Raw genomic sequence first — 12,314 nt, forward strand, 5'->3', positions numbered from 1 at the left:
GATCACGACAAATCAAAAAGCTTTACTTGGTGATGTGCAAACGATAATTATTTGCAAAAACCAGATTTCCAAATGTTATATTTTGTACATTTTATAGTTTTATAAGACAACATGGATACCAGTGGGAAAAGTTGTGGCTATTTCAATAGAAAATGGACGGACTGTATATTACAGTGTGGTAACGCATTAGTAAAAGATTTATTAAAAAAGAGAGGTTTTTAAACGTGAACATTCCTGATCCTATCTGGATGACAATGCAGTTAGTGAACTAAGAGGCAAGTCAGGGGTCATGTGTACCCTATATGTGGGCAAGATTAGTATTATATATATGGAGCAATGGTTTAGCCTATTAAAATAATCAAATAAGGATTTTCTACATCACATATGCAGAACTCCAATACTTAAAGATGCGCTCATTTGTTATGATTTTTTTTAAGCCTGTAGGTCTATGAACTGAATACTACAAATTTGTCAGACACTTGCGCCTCAAATCACAAAGTACAAAATAGCTTGCAGCTGGACTGTTCTTGGCTGGGAGGAAGAGGCAGGCTAGATTTAATTGGAAGACATACATAGGAGGTTCAACGTAGGAGCTCAAACAAAAATTATCTAAAGTATATTGAAGGTAAGCAAATACTTAAGACATGCCTTGGTCTTCTCGTAATCAAACAAGATCACTAAGGTGGAAAACGTAGAGCAACTCAAATTCTGGCTGAAATTCCCACCTCGCCTCCTTCTGTACTTCAACATTTTAATTAGGGGAAACTTGTCAACATTGGAAAATTATACTTTAATACAACATAAATGACAATGTTCATACAAATAATTCAAAGCACTTGTAAACCTTTCATGATTAATGGAACACTGCCAACAAATTTTAAGCAGCAAATGCAGTACCACCTTGAACATGTACTAGTCTGGCACAAAATACCTTTTTTAATAAAAAGCCTGTCACTTGCAAGAATGTTGTTCATAATTTCTGGTTCAACAGTAGTCATTTGGTTCAAGACTATTCAACATTTTCAGAAGAGGACAGAGGTAGTACCCATCAAAGAAAAAAAGGTAGCCCTCCCTCACTCACCATTTAGGGGGTTTTGGTTTAAGAACTTTCCAGGGACTATAGGAAGTTTTACAAATATATGAAATTATTTCTGCTCTTACCTATGGAGACCCTATTTTACCAGACTGTAATTCTTCCCATAAAATTGCATGATTCTTTGCTTCCTCATGTGTTTTGACAGAGAGGAGCATACAATGCTCTCCACTGCCAGAAAATAACCTCCCCTTCACACCTCTACTCCCCACCCCACCCTCTCTCTACCCCACCCACACAAAGGCTGTATCATATATTTACCGCCTGCTCAGAACAGGTGATAGATGTGTGCATTAAACCCCATGGAACTGAGAATTGTGTGTGATTTTATGACTAATAAATCAGGTCCCACATGGTTAATTCCCAATCCAAAGGTTCTAACTCATAATTACACAGTACTGGCAAGGTGTTCCCACACAGTGATGTAAATTTCAAGATCAAAGTAAGCCAGTACCGTCCAACTTGTAATTGGGGCCCATCTAGACCACAGCTTCAAAAGCCAAGCTCTTGTTGTAAAGTCAGCCCAGTGCAGTGCAGCTTTTGCCTAATGACTGCATGAGCTGATTCCTTCCCTCTATTATTGGTGGGCACAGTCTAGCAAACTGTTTCCCTTTGATATTATATTTAACTCATACATTCCCTGTGGTCCCCACAAGCCCAAGGGTAAGATTAGTGAGCAAGTAACAGGGTGGTGTTTCCAGAGAGTAGCACAAACAAAAGTCCCAAGCAAACTTGTTTGTTGCTCTTGCTACATCTGAGTTTATAAGATGGGGGACCGCATGCAACAAAGGTATCACTTGTAGAATCTACTGTGTTGAATCCTTAAGAACACAGCTATAGAGGATTGAGGAAGGGGAAGCACAGAGTATGTAAACAAAAGACGAGCTATACAAGGACACAACATCCAGTATTCATTGTGCAGAACCTGCTGTCCAAGAAACCGTGTTGTATCCTTTTTCTACAACATCACTTGGGAAACCCTCAGTGAAAGACTGCCCTTACTCAAAAGAGCCTTAAAGTCTTCTCTGCTCAGAGCGCGAGACATTGAGAGGATGCTCAAATGGTTGAGATTCACAGCAAGAGGGGAGGCTTTTAAATTGTATATGAGCTACAAATGCTCTTTCAAGGCAGGCCATATCAATACAGTTCCCAACGCACTTTCTGGTGAATGAATGATAACACTTCAATGCACCTGGGATTTCATTCAAAAGAAAGCAAGTAGTTTTAAGGTGTAGTGTTTAGTAGTCGTGACTTGTGAGCTGCGATGAAATTAATGTTTTTTAGAACTTTTCATTTTCAGTGTCAGAATATTTCACTGACTAAGTTGTCAAAGGCACTCTTGCTCGGTTGATTGGAGAATCTGGAGACAATACCAAAGCATATATTATCATCAGGAATTTACAGTTGTTGGAATTGAATTAGGACACCAAACCAAATGGCTTAGTAGAAATAATTCAATTAATCCACTATTCAGGCTGCGCTATTGTCTCATTGGGATCAGCAGCATTTTTGGAGGCTTATGTAACTGGCTGATCATGAACCATGCAGCATTTCTCAATTTTAGGAATTTAATGTTCTGATTCACTGTGTTTACAACACTGCTCCTCTGCTTTGTTGTTAAACTCAGGGCAGCTGGCAGAAAGTTCTTTCTGAATCATAGTTTCCTTCTTCTTCTGTATCAGTTTGCCGCCAGTAAATCCCAAAATCCCACCTCCCAGTGCAGCCGCAATGCCGCCCACTTTGAGGCCTGCAAGTAGCCCTAAAGGACCCCCAATCACACCTCCAAGGAGTGCTCCTGCAATGGGCAATGCCGCCACCTTCAGCTTGGCCGTCTTTCCCAGGATTTTAGTCCCCTCCTCTACGTCCACTGAAGCCATGTTGACGTTTTCCTCTATAGTGTCAATCTTCTCCTGCTGCAAATGGACCATCTCTGAGAACTCGGTGACCAGCTTACTCAGGTCCATCAGGTCACTTTCTAATGTCTGCCACGACTCAGCAGCATTTTGATCATCTGGGATCGGAGGGAGAGGTGAAAACATCTGTACCTCTATTTGGCTTTCGGTCATTCCCTCAGCCTCACAAAATGGTTCTGTAGTAGATGACCTATTGAGAGGAACCTTTAGCAAGGAATGCTGTCTTCTCAACTCTTCTGCAGACTCAGAATGTATCTGCAGAAACTGGCTTGTGGCATCTGCAGCATTTTCCCTGACAGGGCTGATCATTCTCAACAAGGCTTCGGAGTCCTCCTCTCTAACCCGGATGCATACTTTCTCCATCTCACGGATGTTAGCGCGCAACTGCTGTACAGTCCGCCCAGCATTGACATGCTCCTTATGCAGCCTGGTCCACAACTTGCAGCGCTGGTACTTCTCAATGTTGATCTGGTGTTTGTGCAGCCTCTCAAGGTCAGTTGGGATAGCCACCTTGATGAATTTCTGGATGGCAGGCTCCAAGCGGCGCAGGGGGAGCTTCTCATGAGTCTCATACATATTTCCAGCATAAATTAAAGCTCACTGGATTCTGTAAAACAGATCTTGTGCTCTGGAACCCACCACCTGCAGACAAGGAAGGATATGTATAGGCATGTGAGGCAACATCAAGCAAGTATTTATAGTTACAGTTACCATATCAGTATAATGATCAGTTAGAAAAGATTAGGTCTTTGAGAAACAGCAACTCCTTCATCAACACCCAACACCTCACAGAAACAACACATATAATAAATACTCTATGAAAGAAACAGAAATATCTCAAGCCTCCATGGAAGAACAAAAAAAACACCCAGCCTTCCAGAGAGAAAAAGATATGTCTAAACCATCCATTGGAGGGAAAGCAATGCCCTCAACTCTCCCTGACAGGAAAATAAATACCCCTAATTTCCCTGAAAGAGAAACAACCCAACCCTCAGCATAGTTGCCAATTGAAACCCACCTGTTTTGAGCAAGGCTGCCTCTTTTTAGGCAATACTAATTCCCACTTCGTTTCCTGATCTAGTCTACAACTTTTTAATATATGTAAATATATGTGGTTTAAAAAGCAATTTGAACCCTGATCTTCTTACCTGCGTGTGTGGGAGTCCTCGTCCCTCAATGCCTGAAAAATGATTTAATTCCGCTCACCTGTGGCTGTATAGAACAAGAGATGGCAATTTATATTATGTGATCGCTCATTGCAGGAATTATGTCTCTGCTATGTAAATTAACCATAATTTGGCAGGACCTTGCTTTACTTCACAAGATCTTGCTGGTCTGATTGAAAGATCTCACAACCCAGGGAAAATATGGCCGTCCTCCACTCCTCTCTTGCATTACAACGAGTATAAGCAGTGCACTGTATGCTACTAGGAAGGATCCAAAAGGAATTATTAGAACTCCCAAACGACTGAAACTAGACCAACATGGCCACTGTGCTTTCTCCTCCCTGGGCAACTTCAAGCCCTTCTCAAGAAGTGTGAGAATCTTGCAGGGTTATATGCTCTCTTAAGCCCCTAATGGACTTCTGCCTCTATCTTTCTACACCCAAACAACACCGAAATTGCTCCATAGCTAAAGAGAATAGGAAGCGGAATGGTTTGGAGGAAGGAGGCAAAGTGTATCTAAAGCTTTAAAAAAAAACATGATTTTTAAAATTTTACATTTCGGCACAAGCCACATCTACATAACTACAGTGTTTTATTCTGCATGGATATTGTATTAACTGTGTTTGAACAAAAACATTCATATTGCAATGTTGTGTGTGAATTACAATATAATCAGTCAAAAGACATTAGCAGTCTGTTTTTAAAATCTTAATTCTGCACCTGCAATTGCCGATAAAATAGTTATAAAACATATGGGATATTATCTCTTATTAGTGCTAAATTACAGTAATAAAAACAAGGATAATTACTTTGAAAGTGCTGTTCAGATGTGATGCATACTATCACATACTGTAATGAAGAAAACAGGCTCTTCTCACAGGGAAGGAGTGCGGCTTTAATAAAGCAGGAGCAAAACAAGGCTTTGTTAAGTGCTCAATTATTTGGTGTTTATTCAGAGTCTGGAATTTATTAATATTTATATACCCTCACTATTTGTGCTGTTATCAAATTTTGAGATATTACCTTTATTTAGCTATGTGAAAACGCATAATGAATACAAGAATGAAGCATCTAACGATCATGCTTATATTTAGATGCTAGAAGGAAGATGGCAGCTCCTTTGAGACGGACATTGGACATTTAGCCATCTGCTCAACAGACAGAAACTACAGGTTCAAGGGCTATCCAGTCAACACAGGAATTAAAAGGCCATTTGGCTATGATAACACACAAATAAGTCTGGTGCGGAGTATTATATTCACAAAGATAGGTGGAAAAAAGTGACAGCTACTATGCAGGAATTTCAGACACATCAGTTAGAAGAATTCTGTGAAAGGAGCTAATGGTGATGTGTCTCTGAAAAAATTTCGTCTACAATGAGTCATTAAGAACAGTGACAGAGTGGTTTGTTGGAATATATGGGGTGTTTAAAATGTTACCTAAACCAGGAAGCCCAATATGCTATTCTTCCTTTCTTGGGTGCAAAGCTAAATAACAGAACATAAAAGTTAATGCGAAACGTGTCTTAGAGATATTATAAAGCTGATCATGCTCCAGCAAGCAGCCTCAATCAAGATTCCCCTTCTTCAGAAAGGAGATGCTAAGGTGTCAGAGCGAAAAAAAGACACAAATGGAAAGGCAAAGCCACACAGGGCTAAAGCACAAGGGAAATATCCCTGGTGTTACAAGAATTAATTAACAACAGCTATAGCAATGAGGTTTAGCAGTCAATGGAGAAAACTGCTGGGAGGGTACTTGAGATACTCCTTTAAAATATTTTTTCAGGCCTTACCGCTAGTGAGAAATCGCCTGTCTACATGGAGCAGAAATAATTTTAATCCCCCCTCCACCCAGCTTTCAAAGGCCTCAGTCAAACCCCGCAAGGAGTGTGACAAACATTCTAAGGGGGAACCTTATTCTTCCCTGCCTACGTTTTTTAAAGATTATGAAATAGTCTGGAGCACACCGAAAGAGTAAGTGTAAACAGTAGTTGTATTAAGTATAAAACAAACAATCCAAATTGGAAGAAGTGGAATAAGGGTCCAATGTATTACTGTGTTTAGATGTGGCACTTGTTTTCTTATTGCGTTTACAGACACCACAATATTTAACTTTTAACACAACTGTTAACTTTTGTTACAGACACATATACAAAAAAGCCTTTTGATGACAGGCCCAGCAGTGTCACAGAACACAGTAAGATGTTGGTACAATAGTTGTCAAAGGCCACTTTGGTAGATAAGAGTACAGCCAATGCTATCGATTTACAGAAGCAGTTTGTCAGAAAGAAGTAGCTGATAAGCATACAGCCGACATACGGAGATGATAGATGGAGCACTGAAACATTTCAGACACTCACACCCTGTCACAGATCTGGGTTGACTCCATCATTGTTCTTCATCTCACTTCGCCACCCCAGTTCAGACCCAGCTATATGCAAATCAGTCTTGACCCTGTGCCTCATGGGAACAGTCCAGCCCGAACTGCCAAGCCAGGTTTTACCTGGCCCGGAAACAAGCATCCTGGTAGCAATTTCGGGGTAACACCCCTCATCAGCCAGGCTAGCTTGAATCCAGTGGCAAAGTGAGCACGGGACCTACGTCTGGGCATTCCCTGCCAACTTAGGGTGAACAAAGCAAACATAAGGAGATAATGGATGAAGCGCTGAAACTTTTCAGAAACTCACCCCCAGCCACAGATCTGGGTTGAATCCATCATAGTTCTTTAGCTCACTTTGCCACCCCGGTTCAGACCCTGGTCCCAGGATGCTTGTTTCAGGTCCAAGGAGGACCTGGCCTGGCAGTTCGGGCTGGACTGTTCGCATGAGGCACAGGGTCAAGACTGATTTGCATATGGCTGGGTCTGAACTGGGGTGGCGAAGTGAGCTAAAGAACGTTGATGGATTCAACCCAGATTTGTGACGTGGGGTGAGTGTCTGAAAAGTTTCAGCTCTCCATCCATCATCTCCTAGTGTTTTCTCTGATAAGAATATGTCAATTCTAAGTAAGGCACCCAGTTTTCCAATTTTACAGATAAATACAGACAGAAAACAATGTATTTACCCGTCTGTATTTATTCTTAAAAACAGTAAAATATGGAAAATAGGTCTTCTTTGGATATTTTTTTCTGCTGTCAATCATGAGTGCCAGGTCAGTAGGTGTACAGATTGAGAGGTAGGGGGATATTAAAAAATACAATCGAATTACTAATTGAGCGTAATTAAGTGCAGATCTACAGTTTTTCATGCTATTTTACAAAGCAAGTGTTTTCAGATAACGCTGTTGCACTGTATACAAAGTAGAGACAAGGAAACCCTATTGATCAGACGGGACCAAGGGTGGACAGTTATTTATAAGAAACAAGGTCCCACTCAATTAAGGATAGGTATAGTATCACAATTTTCCAATCAAGAATTGGATTATATGCTTTATTCAATTCAAAAATGATTTGGATATAATACAATTACTACGAAACAAAAATATATACGTGGTGAAATAAGTGAGCAGGCCATGAGTTGTAAAAAGGAAATCAGTAGATTTCCTAACCGCAGGCAAATAACTTAAAATGTGACTTCTTGTGTTTGTGAAATAAAGATTATTGAAAGTCACAATTGATCAGCATCTCGTACTCAAATAAAAATTACAATGTATCATCAAGAGATTAGAGATGTAACAAGAGATTCCTGGGTGTTGGAAGCAGTAGGGGGTAATGTGATAGTTTAATTCCGAACCTATACAAGGAAAATAATCCAGGGAGACTTAACTTCAAAAAGAAGTACAAAATACTGCAGAACAAGAGATAAAAGAAATGCTGAAAGAAAGGGCAATTATACAGATAACGGAGAAACAAACAGGGTTTGTAAGTACTCTTTTTGTAGCGGAAAAGAAAGACAAGGAACGGAGAACAGTAATCAATTTAAGGGATTTTAATTATTTTGTGGTCTACAGACATTTCAATCATCCAGCGCTTCTGGAGACGGTGTTGAAGCGTTCCGGCATCAATGGCACAGTACTAAAATGGTTCACCTCCTTCCTTCAACACCGCTCGCAACAAATTAAAATCAACTCCTGTCTCTCAAAGCCAACAAAAGTCACACTTGGGGTCCTGCAAGGCTCGATCCTCTCCCCGGCCCTCTTCAATCTTTTCATGGAGCCCCTCACAATCATCTTGAAAAAAGCTGGAGTGAATTACCACCTTTACGCTGATGACACCCAAATCTATTTCAAAATCAAGTCTCCCAGCGACATCCAACACCTCAATGCCACTCTAACCGAGATCCAAACTTGGTTCAACGCTAACCACTTAAAACTCAATCCAGATAAAACAGAACTAATCCTATTCTCTCCAAAAAGCAACCATCGTCCAATCCAAGAGTGTCTCAAGAATCTGGTCACCCTAAACTGCCCCATCGTCCTATCCGACTCAGTTAAGTCTCTAGGCCAGGGGTGTGGAATTTTCCAAATAATCTAGTTGTCCAAGGGACAAAATGCCACTGAGATCTACATGTCCTGTAAAATCCACTTGTCCCACCTACCCCCGTTCCACATCAAACCTAAGGGCTCCGGCTGACAGAGAAACATTATTATATTTTTGCTTTATTAAAATCAGTAAACCATTGAATGCTGTGCAATAATAATGCTAAAGGAAAACTTGTCAAGCGATATTATCGCATCCCTGCCCCCCTGCGCCCCCTCCCCTTAACCCTGACGGCAATTCATTTATTTCTATTCCCCTTTTTTCCCATTTTTTTTGGCTGTGTATTTATTCCCACAAAATACGTACATTTCAAACCATACGTAATGTACTAATTTACCGTCACCCTTGGCTGTGTATTTATTCCCACAAAATACGTACATTTCAAACCATACGCAATGTACTAATTTACCGTCACCCTTGTAAAAACGTATGGGTGGGATATAAAAGGTGTCAGCCAGCGTGCCTCCTGCCATTTCCCCCTCACTTTTGCAGCTGGCCAGACGTGAGCCCTATGTTCCTTGCGAATCGGTAAGTTGTATCGAAAAAGAAACCGCAAAGTTGGGAGCTTCCTTTAATAATAAGAATCGTTTTTTCGCCAAATGTACCCTCTTTGCAACATTAATCAATTGTGTAATGTATATTTGTCGGTGTGTTTACGCAGTTATGGGCTGAAAGTTAATAGCTCACTATTCTATATTAGGACTTTAAGTTATAAATTGCAAGTCACCAACAGATGTCTCTTTTGAAAGCATTAATCTGCAGATCTGTTCCCATCCTATGCACTCTGTAATCGACTTCGTACATGTTCTTTGCAGCAGGCATATTAACCCTCTGCACTAACTTCACCGAGGTCACAACCTCAACTATACAAAACACGGATCTTTTCGCCAAATGTACCCTCTTTGCAACATTAATCAATTTTGTAATGTATATTTGTCGGTGTGTTTATGCAGTTCTGGGCTGAAAGTTAATAGTTCACTATTCTATATTAGGACTTTAAGTTATAAATTGGAAGTCACCAACGAATGTCTCTTTTGAAAGCATTAATCTGCAGATCTGTTTCCATCCTATGCACTCTGTAATCGACTTCGTACATGTTCTTTGCAGCAGGCATATTAACCCTCTGCACTAACTTCACCGAGGTCACAACCTCAACTATCCAAAACACGGATCTCTTTCCAGGATGGTAATTCATCACACAAGTTTCCTACACATTTCTGTGAGGCCTGGTAATTGCCGGCGGAAAGAAACGCTGCAGCAGGTGCTTCGAAAGCTTTTAGTGCTGGCTGCGCCGTGTGCGACAATGTTTTTTTGCCCATAAGCCAAAAGGAGTGAAAGTGTAGGAGTCACATGTCACCCATACTGGTAGGCAGTAGTTTAAGAGTGCTTGGTGTGGAGAAGCACAAACGCAGAGTCGAAAAAGAAACAGCAAAGTTGGGAGCTTCCTTTAATAATAAGAATCGTTTTTACGCCAAATGTATTAATCATTAATCAATTTTGTAATGTATATTTGTCGGTGTGTTTACGCAGTTCTGGGCTGAAAGTTAATAGCTCACTATTCTATATTAGGACTTTAAGTTATAAATTGCAAGTCACCAACGGATGTCTCTTTAGAAAGCAATAATCTGCAGATCTGTTTCCATCTGTGGTATGAAGGCTCCGGACCCGCGATGTTAAACCCGCGTTGCGATGGCAGCGCGTGAATCTGAATTCGTTGTAATGGGTGTTTCCCCCATGAAGCGGTGGTAGCGCAGCACGCCTGCTTGCGATACGCTTTTTTGACGTCCTCATCTGAGGCGCCGAGGCGGGCCAGGCCTAGGCTTTTGTACTAATTAATCTACCTACGCACGGTTGCTAAAAATATAAATAAAAGAAAATCGCAGCACCTCCGTCACAATATCACACAATTCAAGCGGGCAAAACTGCTTATTTTACCTGAATGCTTATTGCAAGCCTTGTGGCGGCCACGACTACTGCTTGCAGAGGCTGAGTGACGTTTCACTCCCCCAGCCAATCACTGGCTAGAACCCAGTCATGGGCTGCTAGCCAATCAGATGCCGCCAAAGGCTCTCTGCAAGCTTCGGGTTGGCTGTGAGCCCCAGAGTGCCCACAGCCTGTTGTTTTAACGTGATTAAAACGTGATTAATGTCTACATGTCCGTCGGACATAAATAGACAATAAATCTTCTTGCCCGTCAATATAAACAACATGGTTTGGGCGTCGGGCGATATGATTCCCCCACCCCTGCTCTAGGCATCACCCTTGACAAGAACTTATCTTTGGAGGCCCACATCAAAAACTGTGCAAAAAGTGCTCTTTTCTCTTTAAAACACCTCAAGAAATTGAAACCTTTTCTTCCCCATGATGACCTCAAGACAGTAGTCCAATCCCTAGTTCTCTCTAAAATCGACTACGAGAACGCTACCCTAACAGGGACTCCAAAAGCTCACCTGGCCCCTCTAAGGGCAGTGTTGAACATGGCCGCTCGACTCATATCTGGAGTAAAAAGATTTGATCACATCACTCCAGCTCTCAACTGGCTTCCCATGGAAGGGAGGTGTATTTACAAACTGGCCTGCATCACACACAAAACCCTTCACTCTCCGGCCCCTAACTACCTGAACAACAAACTGATAAGAGCAGGTCAATCCAGATCGCTGAGAAGCTCCAACTCACTCCTTCTTATTCCTCCGAAACTGAAAAAGAAAACCACACAATGCCGATCGTTCTCTGGCAACGATCCCAGGATGTGGCATGCTCTCCCTAGAGTCCTCAGATGCAACCCCTCCTTCTCCTGTTTCAAAAGGGACCTGAAAATCCATCTCCTTAACAAATACTTTCCTGACCAACGTCAACTAACCTAGACTTTAATATCCGTGTTTACTCCTCTCTCTTGACATTCAAGGATACTTGGTGACCGGACTGTGTTAACCACCTTATCTTCCATGTTGTATTTTTTTTATCCCTGGTTTTGCTTCCTTACTGCCTGCCTACTATGTAATGCAATTTCCGTCTGTTTTTCTTTATGTATGTAAAGCGCTCTGATGCCTACGGGTCAAGCTAGCGCTATATAAAACTTTTAAAATAAAATAAAATAAATAAAAATAGGTTGGAGTACGTGATGCCAGATATACAAACGCTGCTGTAATCCAACCAGTTAGTCAGAATGTAAAACACTTCGCCTCGGTTTGTAACACAACAATGGTGACAGCGCCTCGTCCGGGTGGGGGCAACTCACCTGTCCCTGAAAGAAGAAGCACTCCAAGTCTCCCAAAACTACAATTATTATGACAAGAATCTGGGCTGGAAACCACCGCTTTTAGATCGTTCACCAAGGTTCCTATGAGTTCTTCCCAGATCCAGAACTTCTCCGCACCCTTTCATGTAAATAACAGCTGCTCCTTCGTCCCTATATTCTCGCGAACATGTTTTTCAGGAAATATTTATCTTTCTGTCCTCCAGAGCAGTAGAGCTCAAAAAGTCACTGTCACTGACGATCGCTCCGGAAAATAAAAGTGTAATTTATTCACATCACATCAACATCTAGGAACGCCCCTTCCACCGCCCACAAGTAGTCACCGTTGGTTGGGCCGCCAGAGTCAAATGATGTCACTTCCGGCAATCACAGCCGGACCGGAGGCGTTTAGTAAAATGAATAGTTACGTC

General features: G+C 41.4%; 1 protein-coding gene across 3 annotated transcripts in view; it reads right to left on the bottom strand.

The window, feature by feature from the left end:
• Positions 1–771: 771 nt before the first annotated feature.
• STX17 (syntaxin 17) overlaps positions 772–12,314 on the bottom strand; it is a 90,305-nt gene continuing 78,762 nt past the window's right edge. Inside the window, exons 1-3 of one of the 3 annotated variants that reach the window (XM_085618999.1) lie at positions 11,887–12,213; positions 4,155–4,218; positions 772–3,648 (exon numbers count right to left, since the gene is read on the bottom strand). In XM_085618999.1, the coding sequence (XP_085475125.1) occupies positions 2,662–3,582 (921 nt within the window). In that variant the 5' untranslated portion in view covers positions 3,583–3,648; positions 4,155–4,218; positions 11,887–12,213 and the 3' untranslated portion in view covers positions 772–2,661. Of the gene's footprint in view, positions 3,649–4,154; positions 4,219–11,886; positions 12,214–12,314 lie in introns of those variants that run through there. The other 2 variants (XM_085618998.1, XM_085619000.1) reach the window with 2 other exon arrangements.

Source organism: Triturus cristatus, chromosome 7, assembly GCF_964204655.1.
Source record: "Triturus cristatus chromosome 7, aTriCri1.1, whole genome shotgun sequence".
Classification (NCBI taxonomy): Eukaryota; Metazoa; Chordata; class Amphibia; order Caudata; family Salamandridae; genus Triturus; species Triturus cristatus.